This window comes from Hyalella azteca, unplaced genomic scaffold, assembly GCF_000764305.2.
Source record: "Hyalella azteca isolate HAZT.00-mixed unplaced genomic scaffold, Hazt_2.0.2 contig2266, whole genome shotgun sequence".
Classification (NCBI taxonomy): domain Eukaryota; kingdom Metazoa; phylum Arthropoda; class Malacostraca; order Amphipoda; family Hyalellidae; genus Hyalella; species Hyalella azteca.
In genome coordinates this window covers 126,212-153,948 of record NW_025932549.1, presented here as the reverse complement: position 1 = coordinate 153,948, position 27,737 = coordinate 126,212, and the positions used below count along the sequence as shown (strand labels likewise).

At 37.2% G+C, this 27,737-nt stretch overlaps 1 protein-coding gene across 3 annotated transcripts; it reads right to left on the bottom strand.

The window, feature by feature from the left end:
* Positions 1 to 674: 674 nt before the first annotated feature.
* On the bottom strand, positions 675 to 11,247 carry LOC108682982 (pollen-specific leucine-rich repeat extensin-like protein 4). 3 transcript variants are annotated; one of them, XM_018172250.2, is made up of 5 exons: positions 11,052 to 11,247; positions 9,619 to 9,873; positions 6,821 to 6,880; positions 2,407 to 5,683; positions 675 to 1,994 (listed from the first exon to the last, which is right to left on the bottom strand). In XM_018172250.2, the coding sequence occupies exons 1-4, from the start codon at positions 11,171 to 11,173 to the stop codon at positions 5,632 to 5,634; spliced, it is 489 nt and encodes a 162-aa protein (XP_018027739.1). In that variant the 5' UTR covers positions 11,174 to 11,247; the 3' UTR covers positions 675 to 1,994; positions 2,407 to 5,631. The 3 variants fall into 3 exon arrangements, 2 of the variants coding, with proteins under 2 accessions (XP_018027739.1, XP_018027740.1); XM_018172251.2 differs by having other exon boundaries at positions 2,407 to 2,600; XR_001931588.1 differs by lacking the exons at positions 9,619 to 9,873; positions 11,052 to 11,247 and adding an exon at positions 7,798 to 8,048.
* Between the last annotated feature and the right edge of the window lie 16,490 nt (positions 11,248 to 27,737).

Below are 27,737 nucleotides of genomic sequence, written 5' to 3'. Positions count from 1 at the left end.
GTTTAAGTAAACCTTAATTGAAGATGGCATGAACTCTTTCCCGGTTCCCGTTGGGTACTGCTGAACTATACTTTTTGTTAGGTGCAAGACAAATTTCGAATTAGTTTTTTTTTCATTATCTGTAAATTTACGACAATTGAGAGTGCACCTCAAGTTAAACATTTATTTTCAATTCAGTATTTTAATTTTACATTTTTGCTGGTCGAAAGATTGGATTAGGTGATAGAAACTAGCTAATATCCATTTGAAAACTACTATCCACGTCTAATTTCACGATCTTGTGATTTTCCAAAATCCTTTGCTTATTCAAAAGTTTTAAACATTGTGTTTGAGGAATTGATACGTTCAAATAAATATCATCACCAAATTAAAATCCAATCACATTTTAGACTGTATATTTCATGCGGATCCTGAACAGTGAACTGTATTCAACTGCACATATAGAGGATGAAACCTATAGAGCACAAAATCCATAGAGAAATTCGAACTTGAGTAATCGAAACTATGCTTCAAGTTAGATGGAAAAGTGCAATATATTTTGAGCTTCAACAGTTCTGCTAATCCTTTAGCTAAAAAGTTTTTCCAAAATAAACAGAGTTCTCAGAATTATTCAAGGTCACTGCATAACGTGCGCGTATCGGTCGGTTCATATACGGGTAAAAAAAGAGACAAAATTACACAATTTTTGTTCCTGGATTTATTTTGATCAATTGATAATTGACAGAGGCAGAGTTAACATCAGCCAAGAATTACAGGGCAGCAGAATATGAAGGTAATGACAAGGTGATAGAAGATAAACAAACAAAAATATTCGCCGTCCAAAATAAACAATAGCCATCGATTCAAGCAAAAGACGGAGCAAATCAGAGTGTAGTTCAGGTAGCGAAACCTCAATTAAACTTGAACAAATTCCATATTTCATCTAAATATCGACAAACGGGAAGAAATCTTAAATTACTACAAGAAATGTCAACACGTGATAGCCACGAGTAACATCGTAAGCGGTAAACAGCCATGGCCATAGGTGGTATATAGGGCAAGGCAGTATGGTTTGGGATTATGTTGTTTAAAGATTATCAAAACTGAAGGCGGTAAATAAAATCTAAACGGGGAAAATTATTCTAAAGAAATTCGGTGCAAGAAATATACATCGTTAGGAAAGTGAACAGAAGAGCCGAATTTGTTCAGCGTGCAGATAATATTTCATATAAATACTAGGAACAAATGGAGATTGAAAGCAAAATTAACATGACTACGCAAAAGAAATTGTGACGTGAACAAAATGACAGCTGTACATCTCTTAAATTGCTAGCATTATAAATTTGTTTACGGAAACACCCGCCGTCAAAGCCTTTCGTACCTCAATCCTGCTAAAATATTGTTACTAACAGTAGACATGTAATTTGCGTTCTTAATCTCCACGGCAATGAACATAATTAGTCTTATTTTAGTAAAGATTGGCGTAGCGAGTGCACACTACATTTTGTTAAAAATGTTGGTGGTCCTGTAAAGTAAGGTTCCTTCACGATACCTCACGGATTAGAGATTGGACTCCACTCCAGAGCGAATTACAGAGATGAAAATACCACTCGGGGGCAGGTCAACGTGGTCCAGAAGATGTAATTTATTTGTAAGAATGATAGTGATCAGTGATAAATTAATAATCATCTTTAGTGTAACAATAGTGCGATGCTCAATTACATCATTCACAGAAGCGATCCAGAAGCGGCGATCCATCGTGGCCTGGGACTGCTACGTCCCAAACAAATATTAAGGAAACTAGAAAGTTCACAGTGACTTCACCACAAGTAAAGAAGTAAGATACATTGGAACTTGCCGGTAGAGAACTCGAGATTATCACAGAGACTATGATGTGGCGAGTATACTCTAGTGTCTTGGTACTTTGAGCACTGCAAAGCAAGGAAATCTTCTCCTCGGATCAACTCGTAAGAAGAACGAAGAGTGGTACCGACAGCCGGAGGCTCATTGGTGCCCTGTGGCAGAAAACAACTGATCAATTACTATATTCAACACTGGTCTAGGCGCATTTTTAATCACGGTATTTTCCTTGCAATAAGCACAAATAGCACTAATCCCCTCATCCAAATAGGAAAAATTCCTTTATAGAAAAATGCATGAAGTTTAGGCGCTTATGAGGAAGAAATGAGAATGTTTAATTTTGCTAATCAGCAAATACAGAAGCGAGTTTAGACTCGATAAGAGAAAAAAAAATTTCGACATAAATACAAACCCCGCCAAGAGCTCATGAATCAATCAGAATTTAATGCAACGAGTACACAATAAACAGGAGCCGAGAACAAGTAATTAATTCACTTTCCATCCTAAGGTCTCAACACAGCGATAAAAAATATCCGACTTTATAGCACTTAAGTCAGCAGTTCTCACCTCGCCAGCAGATCCTCAGGAACTTCATGATAATAGAATCGTTTTGATGAAGAAGCTGACTGAGCCGCATCGTTGCTGCTGAAGCATTTTAGTCGTTCTTTGAAACTTCAAGTTTATGAGATCCATCCTGATGGCAGCTCGAGGACTGACTTCAAGTGGTAACGCCTCGCTCATGGTTCGTCTCCAAGTTGAACCTAATACACAGATAGTAATTAGACATTAAACAACAAGAGTGATTAAGTGAAGCAAGGCAAAGAAAAAAAAACCAACGCTCCTCTGAAAAACTTTGATTAATATTTGATGTTATTAAGCGAAATTACGTTTACACAAGTGGCTAGTCACTCCTCAGTGGAAAAATCGTGACTACACAAAAAAATAACAAATAAAAAAATTAACCCACGCGAATTTTAATTTGAAGCCGATTAGCCAGTCCATTGACTACTAGATTCGTTGTCGTATTTAAAAAAAATCTGGTAGCATTTCTCATTCGTTTCTCCTAGGAACCTATGCGTTATTGGCTGAATGCCGTCAGATTGGAAACGCATGAATACTGTCGCTATAGGCTAATTTAATTATTTAAAACAACCACGTTTCATGCAATGATTAAAAAATTCGAAAGGGTACAGAGCAGATAAAAACAAAAGTTAATAAAAGGTAAGAATAGCACAAATGATTTTTAACGATACATGAGAGTAAAGTTCCACAATGAGGTCATTCCGTGTCAACAGAAAAGCGACAACGAAAACCAAAAAAATATTGAGGGGCGCCAGATGAAAATTCGGATTGTGGAAAGAGAAAGGAGAATTAGCAGACGCCTGCTCACATCAATTACAGCAAACTTTATGCACTTGACGGATGGAAAAAAAAAAACAACAAAAATATTCCAAACACGCGCACGAATGACTCGAATTTGAAAAATATTTTAGATAAGTGACTAAAGACGCTCAACGAAACGGCAACATAACACAGCGAAGTACTCTTTCAAATGCATCAAAATTTCGGATTAACTGAAGCATAAAGGTAGAAGGGAAGCAGCATCGCGTCAATATGAACCTCTCGCGAGGTCACAGTCTTACCTTCAGTTTCCCGCTAAGCGGTGTGAACTAAGATCGATTTGTTCAAAAGAACGCCATAGTTGGTTCTCGCGAATCTCCGGGTAGCTCGCACGATCCAGTGCTCAGCTTAGCATTTGACTTCGGTCTGATGTCACCACGCGGCGACATGTACTTGTGATACAAAACTTGTCGGACATCAATCTTTTATTGCGAGCTGATACACACATACTAAAGCTACCACACCACTAGCCTATCTTAATTTTAGATCGAATCTAGAAGTGACATTGGCACGAAGTAAGCCGGTTGTCATTAATCGAGTTATGGAGTGACGAACAATATTCACGGGATATCGAAGACAATTAATTAGATAGCACTTAAGATATACGGATCAATAGGTTACACTAACTCGTAGACATAACAAGAGAAATATGAGCGAGTGGGAATATTCTGTTCGATTAATTAAGTTTGAGAATTACATTATCGGTAATTTAATACATCACAAAGCTAAGAATTTACAATGAAAAAAAAAAAACGATCGGAATCTGTTAACACTATAACGAGAGCAGACTGATTTGGATAAGTGATAAGTTAAAACTAAATTCATACCGATCATCGTACAGAATTTCAGATAATTAGCTAGTTAATGAAATTAACGGTCATTTTTCGGGTAAAATTAATATTGAGTTTTAGACGTACCTAACAATGATTTATGAGAAGGCGAACATCGCAACATCGACTACATATTACGGGCGGTAAGTTCGCTACAAGTCATAACAATGAAGGACAAAATCTCAGAACTTCATCATATTTCGTAGATACATCGAGAAAATAGTCAAATTTACAATTGTAGTAACAAATTATCATGAAAATTAACGGCCAGTATATAAATACATTCCGGGGTGATTTCGATGAGCTTGTGAAAATTAACCAAGTGCTCGTATTAGCAGAAATTAAGGTTTAACCATTTCGAGTCCCTAAGCACGATGAGCAAGTGGCGTCTACAAAACTACCAAAGATCTCTATCAAGAAGAAAACGGATTCATTGCACGAATAATGAAAAACCGATAATTTGAAATAAATGTCTGAGCGCCTGTAACCCAAGTCAGGTCTAGCATTGTCTGCATTAAACTTGTTTGCTAATGTCGTCTCATCACTAGAGGTAACTAACGCATATAAAACATGAGTTATAGCAAGAATTATCTTCGATTGATATATAAAATTGAGGCTTTGTTCGTAACCCAGATTTACGCTCGGCGTTGCTAAAGTTAGTACGGATAGTATGAACAACATTTGACGCTCATTAGTGTTAAACAGAAAGTTTTCCAAGAGAGACAGCTCAGTATGAATTTAAGACGACAGCATGTCATATAACTTAGGACACGACATTTCTAAACAGAATACTTGTGATAAGAGATAACGCTATATACGAGAACATTTTTCCATCGTAAATTTACGGAAGTGCAAATTCATTGATCGTAACCTGATTTGTGTCCTTGTACAGTAAAGCTCTATCAGGCCCTTGGACAATGCCAGGAGCGAGTATTGAATAGGACCAACGAATCGATCAACAAGAACTTCTTTACCGCCCATCATAGAGAGTAAATTTCGTGATGAAAACAAATTTAATTAGAAAATTATATCGAAATATTCCTCCTGAGAACTCCAACTTTAAAACGATAGCTAGAACTATCTGCTGGAAACGCGCACTAACTGCTGGAACTAACTATCTGCTGGAGTTTCGTACCCTGAATTTCTTTGCCGTATTCATGCGAAGGCAACTTCATTAGTGATTAAGCATTATATCCTAGCACATGGATATTGAGGATCTGATGGAAACTCCTTTCATGGAATCTAGTTACATTTAAAGAAAACGAGAATTCGATTGCTAAGTGGCTCAGATGAGGAACGGGATTTCAAAGAACACAATGTTAGCGGTCGCCCTTAATCAGCTCTATAATACAGCGAAGTACTAGTATCTGGAAATAATAATACATAGGCGGTGAATTGAAACGGTACTACCTATGCTAGCAATACGCCGAATAAATAGAGTTCCATGTCTAGTTTACGACTCATGGCATGGGTAAGGTACGCCGAAAAAGTTTAAGACGACATTAGGTATCGAGATCCCAGGCTTAGAGTACTTCGATGGTCAGGGCGAGCGAGATGGAACTTAAAATCGTCGGGGTGGTGCCGGAGGCAAGTCCCGAGGAGGACCGGCATAGCTAGAGAAAAAAAGCGTCAATATTATTCGTCTTATACATCTTTCTGTATGATTGACTTTTGTCGTTTACGAGCGTGCGCACGCCAAGATTGTAAATAACGCACCGGGCATTTAGGACTTAGTTAATTCTATCTAACTGTACGGGACTACTGACGTGTTTGACTGCAGCAGTTTCTAGAAATGATTAATGACAATTATTGTACACAATAGCATTAGCTTGATGACGGCTGCTGGAGATAACGTTGACATTGGGTCCCAAAAGACGAGATTCGCAACATTTTCGCCCACACCGCAAAGTACATCACAGAAAAATGAAAAAAAAAAACCGCGAAGAAATGACATAGAGAAGATACTTAACATTGAGGAGCAATGATCGACACAGAATTTCGAAGACAGAAAATCGTAACACGAACAAAAGATTGCCCAACCAAAATTAATTAAATGAATGTGTTCATAGTACTTGTAGTGCTATAGTGTTCTAGAATAATACTTGGTCACTCAAGGCAGCAAACCGCTTCAAAATATTTCATTACCACGCATACCAGTGACCTAAGCTCAGCAAAAAATGTACTGTGCTTCACAATCAAAGCTGAAATTTACATCTATTATGCGTTCACCAAGGCAAACGTATCTTTACTTTGTTTAGAATGAGCAAAAGAATTTTCAGGACGGTTGGTACAACGTCTTCCAAATTAATTGTTGTGAAAAAACATTTCCCTCCGTTGAATATACAAGAAATAAAATTTCGTGGAGTTCCGTTCAATGCAGTTCCGATAATTTGTTAACCAAAATTGACTTTCTCTGATATTTTCGATCCATTCTACTCGCCAAGAAAGATGGAGCTCTCACAAAAGTCATAACAATCACACGTCAAACAACATCCTCTCTTTCAAGCCAAGAAGCACGCAGTCGGAATAATAAGTCAATGAATTTATTCATGAAATTAAGACTATTGGTAATGAATTTATTCATGAAATCATTGAAACGAACACTAAAAATGAGCCAGCACTAAAACTGCAATAGCAACCGATACGAGTATCTTTTTTACTGTACGATTGGCCAAACTAACATTCATACAAACAAGCTTGATTTCAAAGTAAATCGTTTTGGAAAATTTGCGAACATAATGAAAGCTCACCGTCGTGGACTCATGGAGCGACGGATGGCGTAGGGGTCTCGGGGCGCGTAGGGATCGCGTCTGAAAATAATGTTACTGTTACATTTTGTGATATAAATATTTTAAAATTACATGATTTATTCCTAAATATTTTGGCAAAAACCAGTAATGTCAACTATGTGAATTTTGATAACCTGAATGAAATCCTCCTGCACTCATTGCTAATCCCCTTGAATGTAAAGTTCTGTTTCGCCTACAAAAGTTGACGGTAGTGACGCAAATGAAGGAAACATTGCGGCCAACACAATCCAATCATTTTGGGGAACACGAAAATCATACTCGCATTCGAACACAAAATTTAAACAATAATAAAAATACCTGAGTTCTAGAAGAATCAATTACATTATCATCATGAAAAAACGAATGTAATGCAATCTGATGGCCTGTGAAAGGTATTAGACAAAAAAGGCAAAATGATAAGATAATAAGACTAATGAAAATATTAAACCGTAGAACTCTATAACATTTCTTAACGCTCTCAGAATGAAAAAAAAAACTTTTATTCAGAACGTTAGGGATTGAGAAAAATTGACGTAGTATAAAACAAAATTTTATGTGGTTGTGACCGAATTAACAGGAAGGTGAATCAGCCTGAATCTTCATGCTATTAATACAGTTGATAGTTAATACTCGGTAAATATTTTGAGTCAATATGCATGTCACTGGAGAGAAAAAACACTTGGTGATACAGAATAATTCTGCACACTCATGGTATATGAAAAAATCAAATCTGCCAGAGAATATTATTTTTTCGTCATACTCTAGAGGTCTTGATCAATCAAATTCATGTTTATCATGTTCGCGGTAGACACGATAATCACTTACTGGACATAAAAGAATTCAAAATATTCAGAGGCTCCTATGAAAGCAGCTTGATTTAAACTGTGAGTTAAAAGAAACAAGAAAAAAAATAGATGTTCACAGTAGCTTTCACTCACTCCCTGTAAAGATCAGCATATGGATCAGGGCGTTGGTCATAAGGAAGCGGGGCGATCCTGCGCTCCATCAGCACTGCAGATCGAGGAGCCGGTGGGATGCGGTCATAGGGATCATATCGATCATAAGGATCCCGCATGTAGGGGTCCCTGGGAGGAGGAAGAGGTCGGCGCTCCATAGGCAGAGGTCGTCTTAGGGACTCGTCATAGTCGTCGTAGTAGCTATTGCGAGGAGCGGGTGGCGGTAGCGGACCATACCTGCAAAGTTGCATTGTTAAGGACTTCCATTCTTCGTTATAAAAAATCAGTTTTCTCCTTGTGGATACAAGAGAAATAAAGAAGGTTGTGTTGTACCGTACCAAAATTTATTACTGGTCATAATTTACTTTTTAAATTCAAGTTCGTTGGCTGAGCACTGATCAACAGAAAAAATTTCAACTAGACATCAATTCATCTAACTAGACACCAAAACTCTTTCCTACATTTTTCTAAATTTTTACGAATGTATCAGATGCACAGGTTTTCAGACACATGAATCCAGTCAATTCAAGCTCAATTTAAGCATAGATCTTATTTCCATAAAATTCTCAGCCTTAAATTGCACATTCAGTACACCATGTTTTTTAAACAAGGAAGATTTGCACTTGTTTGCTAATGCTTTCCAGCTATTTCTTATATTTACACTTTAATACCTGACATTTGGTGGATGGTTCATTTTTTACTATGTAGGTTTTCATTTTCAAAAAATTAAGCTAAACAGTTGACTTACTGGCATCCTGTACACATGCAAAGACTAATAATTCTCACCATTGAAGAATATATTTAGTTGAAGTATTTTTATAGAAGAAATCAAATTTGGAGTTTGCAATGAAGGCAGTCGATATTTTGGTTAATTGAAAGATCATGTTTTCAACATGTTAATTCAGACAAATTTTGTTTCACAAAATACTGCTAAGTGATTCAAAATTTTCAACAAAATATTCTCTTGTCAAAAAGTCTCAACAAAATATTCAACAATATCTCTCAACATGATTGCTTGTGTGAACAAGATGATCATATATTTACTTATTTACACCAATCAATATGGATGGCTTACATATACCTATATATACATGAATATTCTAATCATTTTGGGGAACACGAAAATCATACTCGCATTCGAACACAAAATTTAAACAATAATAAAAATACCTGAGTTCTAGAAGAATCAATTACATTATCATCATGAAAAAACGAATGTAATGCAATCTGATGGCCTGTGAAAGGTATTGGACAAAAGAAGCATAACAAAAAGTGGCAAAATGATAAGATAATAAGACTAATGAAAATACTAAACCGTAGATCTCTATAACATTTTTTACCGCTCTCAGAAAGATAAAAACCTTTTATCCAGAACGTTAGGGAGTGAGATTAATTGAGGTAATATAAAACAAAATTCTCTGCGGTTGTGACCGAATTAACAGGAAGGTGAATCAGCCTGAATCTTCATGCTATTAATACAGTTGATAGTTAATACTCGGTAAATATTTTGAGTCAATATGCATGTCACTGGAGAGAAAAAACACTTGGTGATACAGAATAATTCTGCACACTCATGGTATATGAAAAAATCAAATCTGCCAGAGAATATTATTTTTTCGTCATACTCTAGAGGTCTTGATCAATCAAATTCATGTTTATCATGTTCGCGGTAGACACGATAATCACTTACTGGACATAAAAGAATTCAAAATATTCAGAGGCTCCTATGAAAGCAGCTTGATTTAAACTGTGAGTTAAAAGAAACAAGAAAAAAAATAGATGTTCACAGTAGCTTTCACTCACTCCCTGTAAAGATCAGCATATGGATCAGGGCGTCGGTCATAAGGAAGCGGGGCGATCCTGCGCTCCATCAGCACTGCAGATCGAGGAGCCGGTGGGATGCGGTCATAGGGATCATATCGATCATAGGGATCCCGCATGTAGGGGTCCCTGGGAGGAGGAAGAGGTCGGCGCTCCATAGGCAGAGGTCGTCTTAGGGACTCGTCATAGTCGTCGTAGTAGCTATTGCGAGGAGCGGGTGGCGGTAGCGGACCATACCTGCAAAGTTGCATTGTTAAGGACTTCCATTCTTCGTTATAAAAAATCAGTTTTCTCCTTGTGGATACAAGAGAAATAAAGAAGGTTGTGTTGTACCGTACCAAAATTTATTACTGGTCATAATTTACTTTTTAAATTCAAGTTCGTTGGCTGAGCACTGATCAACAGAAAAAATTTCAACTAGACATCAATTCATCTAACTAGACACCAAAACTCTTTCCTACATTTTTCTAAATTTTTACGAATGTATCAGATGCACAGGTTTTCAGACACATGAATCCAGTCAATTCAAGCCCAATTTAAGCATAGATCTTATTTCCATAAAATTCTCAGCCTTAAATTGCACATTCAGTACACCATGTTTTTTAAACAAGGAAGATTTGCACTTGTTTGCTAATGCTTTCCAGCAATTTCTTATATTTACACTTTAATACCTGACATTTGGTGGATGGTTCATTTTTTACTATGTAGGTTTTCATTTTCAAAAAATTAAGCTAAACAGTTGACTTGCTGGCATCCTGTACACATGCAAAGACTAATAATTCTCACCATTGAAGAATATATTTAGTTGAAGTATTTTTATAGAAGAAATTAAATTTGGAGTTTGCAATGAAGGCAGTCGATATTTTGGTTAATTGAAAGATCATGTTTTCAACATGTGAATTCAGACAAATTTTTGTTTCACAAAATACTGCTAAGTGATTCAAAATTTTCAACAAAATATTCTCTTGTCAAAAAGTCTCAACAAAATATTCTCTTGTCAAAAAGTCTCAACAAAATATTCAACAATATCTCTCAACATGATTGCTTGTGTGAACAAGATGATCATATATTTACTTATTTACACCAATCAATATGGATGGCTTACATATACCTATATATACATGAATATTCAACTTCTAATTATTTGCATGGTTTGATTTTACTTTTAATTATACAAAAATTTGTAAATTTAACATTTTTTAGGATCAAATGGTAGAGGCAGAGTTGATTATTTTTGAGACAATATATTTTTGAGACAATATATATAAACCTAAAAAAATCTTAAATCACATGCACAAACTTCACATTTGATCTAACTAAAAAAAGTGAGACTATTCTTGTACACATTTAATGCCAAGAAACTGCTAATAAGAAATAAAAACAGCAAGGTTTCTGATGCTGCCCTCACTCATTACCTATCAGCCATAGGAGGCATGGGAGGTCCCCCATATCTGTCAGTAACTGGCATGTGGTCGTAAGGAGAAGGTCGCATCCCAATTCTCCCGCCAAGCCTCATGGGGCCAACTCCTCCTCTCATGCCCCTGCCTCGGCCACCACGAAAGCCGCCTCTGAAGCCTCCACCATCCCGCTTTTCTCCAGTAGATTGCTAGGAGAAAATAAAGTTAGAGTACAAAAAACACACAAGTTTGCACATAACAATAACATTTACAAAAAAGCAATGTCAAACTGAACTGAAATACATCTATGTAAACCCAAAAAATATTTCATAGAACATAAATAAAAAATCCTAAGAAATTCAACTTGTATAAAAATTTTATATTAATAATTAGAGCTAGAGCTGCTAGTTCTCAGAAAACAGTAAGTATTACAGTGATCCTTCATCTTTTATGAAGATATTATCCTTAAGTCCCTTGCAAATTATGAATCGATTCATCGAATTTCATCCAAAGAAAAATTTATCCAAAGGATATGTAAACAATGAAAAATATTATTCACACATTTAGAAAAATCCCTATTTTTTAACTTGGTAATAAACTTTGTATGCAGTAAACTGAGTAAAGAATGATGATTCAGTTAAATGATCAAATACCGTCAAACGGGATAAAATGGACGGGCTGGGTAAATCAGGACATGCGTCCCACATTTCGTAGAAATGTTGTAGCAGCTAAACTAATCAAAATATTGCAAAAGTAAAAATAGTGGCATAAACTTCAACATTTTTACTACTGTAAAATGGGGTAACTTTGACCACTTTTTTTTTTAAATGATGCCATTTTTTACTAGATAAGTTAAACTTAAATTGAAACGTGCAAAATTCAGGTCTATACTCTAGCTTTACTCACCATAAATTGCTGGCTCCTGCCTCTCATAGTTTTGATGTAATTTCAAAAAAAGTGATGGTCTTTGTTACTCAGGCCATGGGCCTATTTCTTCAACGCCGACACTTCTATTCTATTCTATGACTAGAAATTGTAGTTCTGACTTTGGACCAGTATTATACAAATGGTCTTCAGTGAGATAAGGCCTAAGTGGAAGAAACACAATAATAGACAAATTGATCAGTCTGAAACAAACTCAGCACTCAGCAAGTTGCTTAATTTTCCTCTGGCAACATCTCACTTGTAAAGTTGCCATGCTTGTCATATTGCTTGAGAGTTGAGAATGAGAAACATGTTTGACATCAAATTGTCCATTAAACAAATGTGATATGAACATACAAGTAACACTATGTCACCAATTAGTCCTTTATTTCTCTGTATTAATGAGAAATTTTTTGTATATTTTTTTTTTTGAAGCTTGACATTTCTAGAGGTGCTGCCTCAAAAGTAAAGACTGCTCTGAAAGAGAAGGATAAATGTCCTCAGCCAAGCACAAGTGACAAGTCTGGCCAAAAATCAATGTAAATGTTGTCTGAGAGTGAGAGAGACCATTGGTAGGGTAAACGCGGTATATTCCAACACATTAAGGACGCATCGAGAAATGAAAAACTATAAAAATGACACTATGCATTACTCAAGTTCTGTTTGCTTTATGTGACTCGCAAAACACCGTACTACGCGCCAGTAATGATGAAACGTCACAAAATGTTGCCATATTTATTTAAAAGCCTTTAGAATGCAAACCTACCAAATCCCTATATTCCGACACTGTGTGTGGCAATATTCGGCACGTGGTGAGGCGTATTCCGTCCGCGCTTCAAATTCTACTGATACGTAATGCCGTCATCCACGTGTTCAAATTCCGTTCGCTGTGTGAGCTGTATTGGAATACAACACGGCTTTGAATTAGAACACTAATGAATATTGAACACTACTTAATTACGCTTTTAATTAACAACTATTAAGCTTTCAATTAAGCAAATTTAAATTTTTGTACATAGCTTGGAACAATCTGTGTGTGTCCTATTCAAGTTGTGACGGAATTAGTTTTCATGTGTCTAAATCCATTTCTCAAGTTAATCATCTATTAATTTATTTACCACTTGAAATCATCAAATACAAGTATACTTGAAGGATTCCTAATATATTCACAGACGTTTGAGCTGTATTGGAATACAACACGGCTTTGAATTAGAACACTAATGAATTTTGAACACTACTTAATTACGCTTTTAATTAACAACTATTAAGCTTTCAACTAAGCAAATTTTAATTTTTGTACATAGCTTGGAAGGATCTGTGTGTGTCCAATTCAAGTTGTGACGGAATTAGTTTTCATGTGTCTAAATCCATTTCTCAACTTAAGCATCTATTAATTTATTTACCACTTGAAATCAGCGAATACAAGTATACTTGAAGGATTCCTAATATATTTACAGACATATTTAAAAGTCTCAAACCATAATATTCTTCCTATACAAACAGTTATTCACTATTTGGTAGAGCAAGGTCAACTGTCAAATTTGACACATTTTTCGATGATCTCACTGGTTAGCGTGCATTGTCGCTCTTTGGATCTCAATATTTTCCCGCTAGATGGTCAAGACCTAGTGTTTTGTCATTAGTTCGACGTTCAAATGTATGACGTCACCATTTCAACCATTAACGAACGCATGGAACTAAAACAAAGCTTAATATAAAGGAAAAACTAGAGAGGTGATGGAATTACCCACGATGTCGGAATATACCGCGTTTACCCTACTTGTATGTTTTATTGGCATAGTGGCAAAGCAGAGAGTTTTTTAGACTCTCCCTCAACTTCAAGTTCATTTTTGAGTCCTATAGTATAACTGTATAAGTATAAAGTAAACCAGTAAAGTATCCTGGATAGTGGATACCAGCATGGGCAGCATCATCATACATAAGAAATTGGTTTAAATCTTGGGTAAATGAGGAAATTAAAAATGAACTGATTCTAAAATATCTCTGGTTTGTCACTATGGTTGTATCAATTGTGAGGAACAATCAAAAGAACACGGCTATTAAATTTACTGCAAACTGTTAAGTGTAAACCTCAATGATCAATGAACACCTACAGAACCCAGTTTCAATGAAGACAATCTGCTGACTGCTGAGACCTGAGAGCTTCACAAAAAGCTCCGAGCTGTGAGTTTTAACTGAAAAATATGTTAAAATTACTTTGGAAACAATTCACAGTGTGTAAGAATCAATGCCTCACCAAGTTGAGGCTGTAATAGCGGCACAAGGTTAAACTACCGTTACTACCCCATACCCATAGGCCCCAATATGGCCAATAACCCCATACCAAAATATATTTTGTAGATTTCTCAGGCCGTCAGGCGTTTCCCTTTATTTGCCTAACCCCTGTATTTTATACACCTAACTCAACGCGTACCTCTACCTTCTAGGCTTCTCAGTGTTGCCAACTCTTCCTATCACCCGTTAACACAGAGTTGAGAGTTGATGAGTTTTTCTTGCCGGTAGATGTTGACTGCCCTCTAATATTTGTTCTATTCAAGTATTTTTTACCGTGTACTACTCACTTCATATGAAAGAATCTCCAACTAATTACATCAGCATATAGTCGGAATATTTTCATTTGAAAAGCTAACCTGATACTGTGTTGATATTCTCTAGCTATATTGTTCGTACATTCAAAATTGACCTTGCGGCTAACAGTAACGACTAACGGGTCACAGAATCGATCAAAACGTTTCAGTTGAATTTTAGAAAATAGTCCCGTTACTGCATTTTTATGCAAATTTGACATGTACGAGATCATACATTGCAACTTAAATTTCTGTCATTACGAATCCCATCGTTCCAAATGCCGCTGACATGGATTCCCTTACCTCAACCCTATCATTAATTGAATAATGTTAATTAATCTAAGAAAGACCGGCTAAAATTTTGATAACTCTCTTGACTTTCTCATTACCAAAAGTGAGACTCCAGCTATGAACTTACAACCTACCGGATTTGTCAGGGCGTTTAAATTATTTTCCGAGTAATATCAAGTTCTAATGCTTCAACTCTATCCAAAATACTCCTCGATCACCGGTCGGACAAATGCGCGCGAGCGTTAGCGTGGGATACAGCGTGGGCCAGCCCGGCCCTGAACCTGCCCTACACCTGCTCTCCCTTTAGCCACGTTTTATTCCCTCAATTCGTAATCAATAATTATGGAAATTATATACATGGTTTCACATGCTTATTGCGCAGTCCGGCACTTTTCAAGACAAAAAATGTTTACTCAGTTGCGATTTTAATATAATGTACATACACCTAACTTAAACCAGGTTCATATGTTATTAGTAATTGCTCTAGGTACATCCAATTTCGTATTATCTATCCGGAATATTATTTCTATGCTGCATGTACCAGTAGTTTATATATACAAGGGTGTTACTATCATCGAAATTAGTTTCATGTTATGATAAAAAATTGTGTATATTTACCTAAGAAGTTGACCGAATCAAGGCCTTTTTTACTTAATTGATCGTGTCTCGATGATGTCAGATTTTACTGAATATTATCGTTTAAATGAATAATTACTTCATTTCAATTCGCGATTAACAAGAAAAATGATGTTCTTATAGGTCTAAGTATATTGAAAACATTTGATGATAAAGTAACCTTTTATAAACGCAGATATATATCAAACAAGAAACATGTCATATGGTTTGCACCTCGCTTCTTGAATGGTAGGATTTAGGCATTGTTTACTAATTAAGAATATTTTTCATTTCCAAAAAACTTATGCCTAGCAGGCCAAAAAATACAATTGTAGCAATACTGTGGATAACAACATTGCTCTGGATACTTTGTAATCAATTTACTTTGGAAAAAGGATTATAGTTATTTTATAATAAATTTGTTAATAATCTGACACTAACACAGCTGGACAATATATTTAGCGGCTAGTCGGCTACGAGCTAAATAATCACTATAGCTCTAGTGACATGTTTGAAGGAGTTCATTATAGCAAATTTACATGATATTTTATTAACCAACATTGTAAGTAACATAAAATGCATCCTGCTACATGTTAAAATGATCATTGAATTGATGGTGGCAAAACAATTACTTTCAAGGAACAGTTGCGCATTTATTGTGAAGTTTTAAACATATGTTACTTGCTTTGATTTTGCACTTCAAGCTTTGCTAATGAGTACATCAATGACATGAACAATTTTTAGTTTTTAAAATAACGGTTATAAGTTTTATTTGTATATGCATTGCAAGAAAAACAATGTCCATATAATTAACATAGTTTAAGGTCGACTATCATATATGGCATGTAACATGTGTGTTCAATTGCTCATTGCCAGGAATCATTTCCGCAGTGTCTACAAATTAATAGCAAGTCAACTTTCTATCCATTTAAATATTCAAAACTTTCAAAACAGAATGTTACATAAGTAGTCTTATGCTTGTATATTGTGATGATAGCAGCATAAATCATCTTGTGCACTTGGTTAGCAGGTACGAACGCCCGCTGGCTCCATACACTATTCCCAAGACGCTCGCCAATCCTTTAATCATTTGGTCCTTTAATCCCCATACGCTCGAGAAGCGTTGTTCCTGGGGGACCAGGATATTTTGTCCACCATCCATCTCGCGGTTTTCCAGTAGATTGCTAGGAGAAAATAAAGTTAAATACAGAAAAACACAGATAGGTTGCAACATAATAACATTTATAGAAAAGCAATGTCAACCTTAACTGAAATGCATCTGTGTAAACCCCAAAAATATTTCAGTAGAATATAAATAAAAAATCCTAAGAAGATAGACTAATAAAATTTTACATTGATAATCAGAGCTAGAGCTCCTAGTTCTCAGAAAACAGCAAGTAATACAGTGATCCTTCATCTTTTATGAAGATATTATCCTTAAGCCCCCTGCAAATTATGAATTGATTTATCCAAAGCAAGATTTATCAACAAGATATATAAATAATTAAAAATTATTCACACATTTACGAAAATCAATATTCTTCTACCTTGGAGCATAAAATTTGTATGCAGTAAAGGCTGATGATTCAGTCAAATGATCAAATGTTACTATTGCCAAATAGAATTATACTCTGAATGATAATACCTTCTATGGCCACAAGTTGTCAGTTTGATTTGCAAACTGATAAATTGCTCAGAAGATAAAAGTAAATAGCTCATAATGAAAGATGATTGCTTGTATTTTTTTAAACAATATGCCTAACCTGTGCTGCAAGTCTTAACTAGGGCTGGCAAAGATTATATCATGCGATTAAATCTTTATATTTTTTTATTTTTTATATATTTAAATATATTGAGTGGTAGTCTTTGATTTATTTTGAGGTATTGTTATTCATGGTTTAGTATAAGTGTGCTATGACAAATTGGAATATAAACCTGTTGCTTTTAGTGTGTATTAGGTTCCAATGAATTGTATGTTTTTGGTACAGAGGCATCTAGTGTTGCAATACATTATAGGTACATAGCTAGCAGCTTAGCTAATTCTTATAAGACTATATGTAGTCTTCAACTATTATAAGGCTATAAGTAGTCTTTAACTATTATATATTATATAATATAATATCAGTTGAAAGGTGTATATATGCATACAGGGGTTGGACTGTACAAAATAAGGGAAACACCTGACATTTTGATATCATAATTTTGAACATTCACAAAAAATAAAAATTTGACATATTTAAGAGTTTTATTTTTCATTTTAGTTGTTAATTGATATTTTATACTTGCAGATATTTTCAGTAAATTTTTGTTTCTATAACCTAAGCTATAACCACAAGGTGCGTACCAGTCATGGAAAATCTGGAAAGTCCTGGAATTTGATTTTTCATTTTCCAGGCCTGGAAAGTCATGGAATTTCATTTCAGGTTATGGAAAGTACTGGAATGTGCAAATAAATAAAAAAGGAAGTATTTTTCTGTGCTGCGTGTGTTAACCCTAATCGCCACGGGTTGTCGTGTCACGCTACAACCTCGGGTGCAAATGATATCAGCCCTTAATTTTGTTAAGTATTTTTTAGGTGTCTTCTATTTTACATACACTGCGATTATTTTACCAGGCATTAATATACATTGTTTCCTATCAAATGCAGTCTTCAAACGCACAATTGTGAACTCGAATCCATTTTTGAAATTATGAGAATTAAAGGGCCTAATTTCTGGCCTCAAGCAGAGCCATCTCCATGTACAACTCCGACCATTTGAACTTGTGTCTATGTTACCCATGGGGAGGAGACTAAGTCATTCACGTGTGCGTGTGCCTGAGAACACGTGCATATTTATCGCTGGTGCATGTGCACCTCCTGCGTCCTCATTGCTAGTTTCTCTCAGTTTTTGTTCCAATTGTTTTTTTGTCTGTGACTTTGTTGCCTGCCATTAATAGTTTGTCTGTGACTTCGTTGCCTGCCATTGAAAGAACTGCACGAAATGAAATGCATTAGCAGAGCAGGAAGATCAAGTACCTCCACGAAGTTCCAGCCCCATTGCTGGAGCTGAGTATTTTCCTGCACATTTCTGTGGTCAGTGGTCACAGGTACATTTAATTTTTTAGGGGGTTAATGCTATTTGTATTTTATTCAGTCATACATGTAATTTAGTTTCTAATGAATTTTTGGTTAAGAAATGATGTGGCAGAACAGTGTTTGCTTAATATAACAGGCCTTAAATTATGGCAGTTTTGTACTTGTGTGGTTTTTCTCCATTCTGTTTGTTCTGCCTAGATGGCTGGAAAATGTGCCTGTAGCAGAGAGACCTTTGGAGCTGTGGCCAAACATCTAGGAATTCATTCATGCAGTCAAGGGAGGAAAGGTCCCATATCCAAAGAATTGAACTTCCAATACATTGCAGGAGTGTGCTGAAAATCCCCTGTTGGAGGCCAAGGTGCATGCCTTCATCTCTGTGGCCAGGGTGGTGATACCTTTCCTGCAAAAGTTCCAATCAGATGCCCCACTGCTGCTGTACCTTTGCTCTGACCTGCAGTCCATGATTAAGAGGCTCCCTGTAAGATTCATTACTCCAGACACTTTGGATGGCCTGGGCACTGTGGCAAAACTGGCTTCCTTGAATCTAACTGACAAAAGCTTTTTAATTTCCCTCAATAAGATTGATGTTGGTTGCATGGCCAGGACCACGATAAAAAAAACAGCTTACAGACAAGAAGGCAAGTGCACTGCAAGTTCTCACTTTTAAGACACAATCACGGGACTTAATGCAGGCTGTAGTCCAAAAGCTACTGGACAAAGAGCCCAATCAGGTATGTCCTTGGTAGGAACCTGAGATGGCTGGTGCCAGAAGTCTTCATCAAGAAGGACCGTAAGGAAGCCAACAAGACACAGTTGAAGAACTGTCTCAATTCGCTTGTTGATGCCAAGAGATTCCCTAACACAGATGTGGATGGTGTTGTGGATGAGATGTGCAACTTTAGAGATGAATCAAAACATTGCAGTGAATTGAATGCACAGTTTCAAGCATTTTCAACTTCTGGTCGATTGGACACTTTTTGGCATGCCATTCTGTCAAAAAGCACCTACAAGAAGCTCTGGAATGTGGTACAGATGCTCATGCTCCTGTCTCATGGCCAAGCCACATATGATGGGTTTTTGTTCAACAAAGAAATCATGACGCACAACATGAAAGAACAAACGTTGGTTGCCCTGCATGCTGTGGTTGATCATGTTGCACATGTTGGTGGCCTGGACAAGATGACCATCACCAACACCAAGAAGATGCTGCTTGCAGCTGGCAGTGCCAAACATCCTACAACAATTATGTGGCAGAAGAGAAAGAGCAGAATGCAAAGGCCCAGAAAATCCAGAAGAGGAAGGCTCTGTTGGATGAGCTAGATGAACTAAAGAAGAAAAGGCATACAGATGAGGGCATCAAGGAACTTGAGCAAGCAGATTAATATGCAGAAGCAATGGAGAGAAAGTGGGATTTGAAAATCATTGCAAAGTTCAACACCATGAGGCAATCTTTGAAAACAAAGCACTCTTTGAAAACAAAGCAAAGAGCTAGACACTCTTGAACTGAACCTTAAAGAAAAAGTTGATGAAATAGCTGCCAGTTGAATGTTAGGGTAGTGTTGTTTAATCATGTTCTGAACTGTGAAATATTGTGAAATTCACATTATCATGTGAAATATTGAGTGCATTACTCAATATTTGTTGTGATTTGACACTATTGAATTCATAATAATAAAAGTGTGGGTTTGATTTCCAGATTTGTGTCATTTTTTATCCTCTGGGTTTGCCCGCTCTATGCATTTACACATTTGATAGTTATCAACTTTAGGAGATGATAGAATATGCACGGTTACTCTTTCAGTCATGCTAAACCTGTTGTATGCAAGTTATCAATAGATCTACTAGTTTTACGTCATATAAATCTACCAGACTGTACCCTCTAAACACACTGCCTAGAAGTGACCAAGTGACTGACTGCACTGCTCCATCCTATCACCCTCGCTCTTCAATCAATTCATGCACAATATACCCAAACCACCTCCAAACATCCACATTGCCTCCTATGCAGACATTACAATAACATCCACTCACCCATCCGCAGACATATGTAATCAACAAGCACAATCATATCTCAACACTTTATCACAATGGCTTACACTGACCCAAGGTTGCTCCTTGTAAATCCACAAGCACATTAATGACCAGCTACACAAAGGAGCACCAATACAGACCAAACATCACATTAAACAACACCCCAATCCTGCACACACAAAACAAAAATATTAGGGGTCACTTACTGACTTTGGCCCTCATGACTTTTGGCCCTCACATCAAGAACATAGTGAACAATGCAAAAATTAGACAACTCACTTCGGTCCCTAGGCGGCACCAAATTTGGCAAAGACAAAGAAACATGAGCACCTACATACAAACAATTCATCACAACAGTGCTGGCATATGCCAGCCCCGCCTGGATGCCCGCGCTATCCAACACCAACACACAGAAACTCCAAACATTACACAACAAAGCACTCATGATAGTCACAGGCTGCACACAAAGCACCCCCATCAAACACCTTCATGCTGAAACAAAAATACTTCCCATAAAAGCACACCTTAACAGGAGAGGAACACAGTTCATAGCTGCAGCCATAAACAACACAGAACACCCATGCTACTACCTGCACAACCACCCACCTACACACAGACAAATAGTGCAAACACCCACATAGTATACACAGATACTACATCAACATACTAAACACAGTACCCCCACCCCAAGGCAACACCAGCACAAAAGAACACTTACACACAATTATGACACATAGAACACTGAAGCTGGCCAGCAACAACCAAGTCCTTGGACACCCACCACCTGACATAAGCAGCACAGAAACCCAGCTCTCTAGACTGGAGAGAGTACACCTAATCAGCTGTGCTGTGGCCACCACCACTCACTACAAACATCCGCAAACAGAATTGGCCAAGCAGACACAGACACCTGTCCATCCGGCCAGGGAGCTCCCCACGCAATCACTCACATTCTCCTCTGGCAGGATCTCAGACAACACCAGCACATAACCTTGGCCCTACAGCTCTGTAGCAACCCCCCTGTTGGTGGAGTTGTACTTGTGCGAGGAGGGTCTCTTGTAAAAGGGAGACTGGGGAACCACAACAACAACCAGACTCTACCCTCTAAACACACCAACTAGTAGTGAATGAGTGATTGACTGCACTGTTCTCATTTGTTTCAGACCAATAAACCAATACTAAACATAAACTGAATCACAACCAAACAAACCTCAAACTAAACAACTTGAAGCGAGACTTATCTTATGAGAAAAGCAAATACTGTTTGACATAAACATGTACACAATTCAAACAATTTATTTCCAATCCATGCATTTGATTATTTTATATATAGTTTAATAATTGTAATTGATTTGTTTCTAGTCATAAATTTACATATTTAAAGATTGAAATTAAATATTTTAATTAGAATAGGGTAAACACAGTATATTCTGACACTTTAAGGACGTAGCAAAAAATAAATGGCTATATAAAAAACCAAAAGCGCAACTAGAGTTCTGTTTGCTTTACGTCACTATCCAAACACCGCACTACGCACCAGCAACAATGAAACGTCACAAAATGTTGCCATATTTATTTAAAAGCCTTTAGAGTGCAAACCTACCAAATCCATATATTCTGACACAGTACGACACTGTGTGTGACTAAATTGGGCATTTTGTGAGACTAATTCCGGCCACGCTTCAAACTCTACTAATTCATAATTCCGACACTCTTGTGTTCAAATTCTGATCGCTGTGTGAGCTGTATTGGAATATGACACAGCTTGGAATTAGAGCACTATTGAATATTGAACACTACTTATTTAGGCTTTTAATTAAGAGCTATCAAGCTTTTAAATTTTAATCAAGAAAATTTTAATTTTTGCAAACAGCTTGGAACAAGCTGTGTGTGTCTAATTCCAAGCTGTGTCAGAATTGGTTTTTATGTGTCTATAACCGTCTCTTAACTTAATCATCTATTAATTTATTTACGACTTGAAATCAGCCAATACAAGTATACTTGAAGGATTCCTAATATTTTCACAGACTTATTTAAAAGTCTCAAACCATAATATTCTTTCTAAACAAACAGTTTATCACTATTTGGTAGAGCAAGGTCAACTATCAACTTTGACAAATTTTTCATGTTCTTGCTGGGTGAAGCGCACTGTCTCTTTGGATCTCAACATTTTCCCGCCAGACGGCCCAGGCCTAGTGTTTTGGCAATAGTATGGCGCGCAAACGTATGACCTCACTATTTCAAGTTTTCAACCATCAACAAATGCATGGAACTAAGAAAAAGCTTAATATAAAGGAAAAAAGTCGAGAAGTGTCGGAATTACCAACAATGTTGGAATATACCGCGTTTACCCTACTCATATTAGGGTGGAAAATCTTTTTAAAGAAGTCAATACAATCTCAATCAACCCTTCTTGCTTCTTATATAAGCTAGCTAACACATGTAAATTATAGTTATATTGTAATTAATAATTTATTATTTAATATTCAACAAATAGGTAGTCAAATAGTTAAAGACTACTTATTACCTTATAGTTATAGCCTTATAAGAATTAGGTAGGTAGGCTAGCTAAGCTGCTAGTGGCTAGTGCTAGCTATTTACAGTAATCCCTTGATTAGCACGGTTTTGAATACCGCGGTTTTGATTAACGGGTGGTGCTCTAGTTACTCATTAGCCTTCAACTGGTCAAGATCGCTGCCATATCTACAGCTCATTTTTATCAAACTACATAATTTTCCTTGATAAATTACCGTCATAATTATGGACAAAAAGGGAAGAAATCTAAAAATTCTAAATCTAAGGAGAGAAAGGAATCTAATACTACTGTGCAATTGAAATTGGATTCGTTTTTCAGTAAAAAATAAATGTTAATTCATTCGCATTTCTTTTACTTATTTCCCCTATTATTTAGAAAAAATATGATGAATTTTAGTGGAAGAAAATTATTATGTAATTTTGCTATTTTTGAGGATTCATTATAATTATTCCCATATATTCTTAAGTTTGATTACCTAGCTAGCGCGGTTTTGCTTAACATGGTAAAACTCGGGGATTTATTAACCGCGTTAATCAAGGGATTGCTGTAGACTGTAGTACCTATGTACTATGTAGTACAACTTTACAAGTACCTACAGTTGGTACACTAGTAACACTACACTCTACAGTGTATTGCAACACTTGATGCCTCTATATCAAAAACATACAATTCATTGGTATGGGTATCATCAATGTATGGTATGTAATTACACTGTAGTGACTGTACACACTAATCAGTCTAATGGCAACAGCCAACAGTGAACAGGTACACCATACATGATACAGCCTATACAGGTTTATATTCCAAATCCAATTCATCTAGTACCTACATTTATTTTATATTTATACTAGGAGTCTAGGTATACCATGAATGTCAATACCTCAAATTCTCACAATAAATTAAAGATTGCCATTCAATATAGGCCTATTTAAATATAGTATAAACAAATACCTAAATAAAAAATCATGATTTTTTTATACCCAATGCTAATAAAATCAAATGATTTAATCACATTCACATCACAATGATCACATCATCATCACTGACATCACGATCAGTCGATCACATTATGTTATAATTAAATTATATCATGTTTAAAAGTAAACATTAAGTACCTAGCCTACTCACTTCAACAATTATGGTGGAACCTTGGAATCGATAGTGATTGAGCGATTTGATGGCCTCTTGTGCTTGATCTTCCGACTTCATGTGAACAAATCCAAATTTCCCAAGAACAACGCATTCAGTAACTTCCCCATGTCGTTCAAAAAGCTTACGTAGAGCGATTTCAGAGCATTCATTAGGAAGTTCTCCAACGAATAATTTAGTTTTAGGAGGCATCGCAAATTATGTTATTGCTGACAGGTTAAATGTGAAGTCACGTAGCCTACCTAGCCCTATTGCAATTATTTTACTGAAACAAACAACGGCTACAACGCGTACCTTCTCAGTGTTGCCAACTCTCTCTATCACCCGTTGACACAGAGTCGTTGGTGGCTTGATGCGTCTTCCTTACCGGTAGACGTTGACTATCATGTAATATTTGTTCTCTGAAACTGCTAACACCTGAAACTGCTAACCCCTGAAAACAGCTAACCTGAAACTGTGTTGATATTCTCTAGTCCAGTGGCAACTTTCAGGCTGGCTTTTGGGCTTTTTTTTCAGGCTGGCGCCCCCTTTGGCTCTCTAGTGAATTTCTAGCGCCCCCCTCAGACATACGCCTCTATTTTAAATTTAGTACGCTGCAATTTTTAAAGAATAAGGTTAAACACAATGTGTACTTCACAAATAGAACCCCCTTCAGTGAACCAATATGTTTTTCAGCTGTTTTAACTGTTTAAGCACTAGAAACCTAGGACGTCGCGAGCGAATTTACGGCCGGACACGTGGCCGGTCTCACGACCAATCTACAAATTCAATTATCAAGTAATATCTCCCAAGCTAATGAACGCAGCTCTGTGAAACTTGGAACACGTATTTATCAGAATCTAACGGTGATGCTTAGCTTGTATTTTTTTTAATTTAACCTTCATTTGTGAGTTACGCGTATATTGCGAAAGAGGCCGAAATTCGAAGTGATCAAAGAATTTCTTCCAAACTATTGAACAGATTTGAACGAAATTTTGAATATACATTCCTAACTACCAAACGGTGGTTTTTTTTAGCTTGTAATTTTTTTTCGATGTGACCTTCGTTTGTGAGTTTTTTTTTTCATTTCACCGTCATTCTTGACTTCACACTTTCTTATATTCGGCCCGTATCGCCGGGTAATTTGTTATTTAAATTCGCGGCGATCAAGAAATTTCTTCTAAACTACAGAACAGATTTCAACGAAACTTTGTATATAAATACCTAACCTCTCAACGGTGATGTTTACCTGGTGACAATTTTTCTATTTTGATTTCGTTCGCGAGATATACAATACAGATATAGGAGGAACGAACGGATTTTCTACCGGCCGGGTAAACCAAAAGCCTTATATGTATAGCCGTATAACTCGCAAACGAAAGCAAAACGAAAAAATTGTAAACATCCCCGCTGCTGAGGTTAGGTATTTAGATACTATGTTTCGTTCAAATCTGTTCTGTAGTAGGAAAAAATTTCTTGATTACTGCGAATTTAGGCACATATTGCTGTTTAAATGGGAGCGCAGCCGTGCACCACCAATTTTGCGCACAAATAAGCCCTGAATCGAACGCCTTGGATCTCTCCGGACATCCACCAATCAGCCGTGCTCCACTCGGCTTTGTCCTCTTCCAGCCTTGATCACCACCTGCCGTGCACCACCAGGCCGCGGATCGAATCTGACTTCCGGGCATCGTTAAATTACGTAATTTTACGTTCACCGCATCTGAGGTTAGGTTTCAGATAGCATAGTTCTGTTCCAAAATTTATCGTCCTTCGACAAGTGGCCGTTCGACCGAGGGCTGGTTCGACCCACGGCCTAGATACGGACGGCTTGAAGTGTTGAAGGCTACGTTCCGGAAGGCAGGAATCATGATGGTCCATTACATCCAGGGCAGTTGTGGTCTTCGGCAGGCAACCCGTTTAAATCACGAATGAAGGTGAAATGAAAAAAAAAAACTCGCGAACGAAGGCACAATCGAAAAAAATTTCACGAGCTAACGTTACCGTTTGGTAGTTTGGACTGTAAATTCAAAATTTCGTACGAATCTGTTCAGTAGTTTGGAAGAAATTACTTGATCACTGTGAATTTCGGATCGTATTGCCATATAAGTAACTATGGCAAAAACAAACGATGGCAAAATTCAAACAATTTTCACGAGCAACACATTACCGTTAGGTCCTAATGAATACGTGTACCAAGTTTCATAAAGTTGCGTTCATTAGTTTGCGAGATATTCCTTGATCATTGAATTTGGAAATTGGCCGTGAGACCGGCCGGTAATTTGTCCGAGACGTAAACACAGGAGAGGTTAAAAAACAGATCTGGGTGAAAAAACCATCGCTGGGAGTCATGTGATGCACGTGTTGTTTACAAATCGTCAAACGCACGTTCGAACTTCTGACATTGACTTCGGACTACCGCCCCCCTATCGTCCTCCTACCGCCCTCTTCTTCCTCACCGCCCCCCCAAAATCTTTCCACCGCCCCTAGGGGGGCGATATCGCCCACTTTGGGAACCACTGAATTAGACTAATCAGCCCACAGGAAAATAAGCCTGACGTCGTATGGCCCAGCGTCGTCTGCCAATACGCGAAGAATGTTTACACCACCCGGACGGAGCGGGTGGTGTAAATCAGCCTACGGAGCGAATCAGCATACAGTCGAACGGCCACGCCATGGTTGAACTACTACTAGTTCAACCATGGGCCACGCGTCGTAAGACGATAAATTTTTGAACAGAACTATGCTTTCTGAAATCTAACCCCAAATCTGTGAGCTAAAAGTGGCGGTCTGGTGATGCACGGCAGGATGCACGCAGTTCCACAGGCGACCTTGGGCTGGTTGGTCACAATCCGTTGTCCGCAAGTTACAGATCGAGCTAAAGTCTGGGTATGAAGTGATGATTCGATGCAACGTTCAGTGGTGCATAACCATTACTCTCTGGGCTATTCGCTTCAGAAAATAGTGGCGTTAAGCTCTAATATTTAAAGCAAGATGATGTCACGTGCTGGTTACCGACGGATGGCTAATCCACGGCTGATTGGTGGTCATCCGGAAATATGCTAGGCATTCTTTTCAAGGCTGATTGGTGCACGGCTGCGTACCCGCTTAAATTTCTGGGTCAAAAATCGTAAATTTCACTTCTCCGGTTTTTAGTCTCGCCTTAAAGCTGACATTCTGACCTATCCAACGGTACCGAAGGTTAATTACCCTTTACCGCCCGAATTTCTGGGTCAAAAATCGCAAATTTCACTTCTCCGGTTTTTAGTCTCACCTTAAAGCTGACATTTGGGCACATAAATAGACGACCTGGAGACGCTGATCTTTAGTTACCCGGCTGCTGTTGTGTGGGATGGTGCTCATGCAGTCGTTCCCACCAACCTTGACTGAATTTCAGCTCCAGTAACGTCTATTCTTGTATCCATGCCACCTTGAATGCCTATTTCGAGGCGCTCGGGACTTTGCCGGGCTCTACTGAACATTCACACTTATTGTCACTGCAAACTCATGGTTGA

Bases quoted from the DNA above. Each gene is read 5' to 3' on its own strand.
- LOC108682982 (XM_018172250.2), bottom strand. From the start codon at position 11,173: ATGAGAGGAGGAGTTGGCCCCATGAGGCTTGGCGGGAGAATTGGGATG. The intron at 9,874-11,051 runs GTAATGAGTGAG...GCAACTTTGCAG, and splicing joins ATGCCTCCTATGGCTGATAG to GTATGGTCCGCTACCGCCAC. The intron at 5,684-6,820 runs GTGAGCTTTCAT...TTTTTTCTCTAG, and splicing joins CGCTCCATGAGTCCACGACG to CTATGCCGGTCCTCCTCGGG.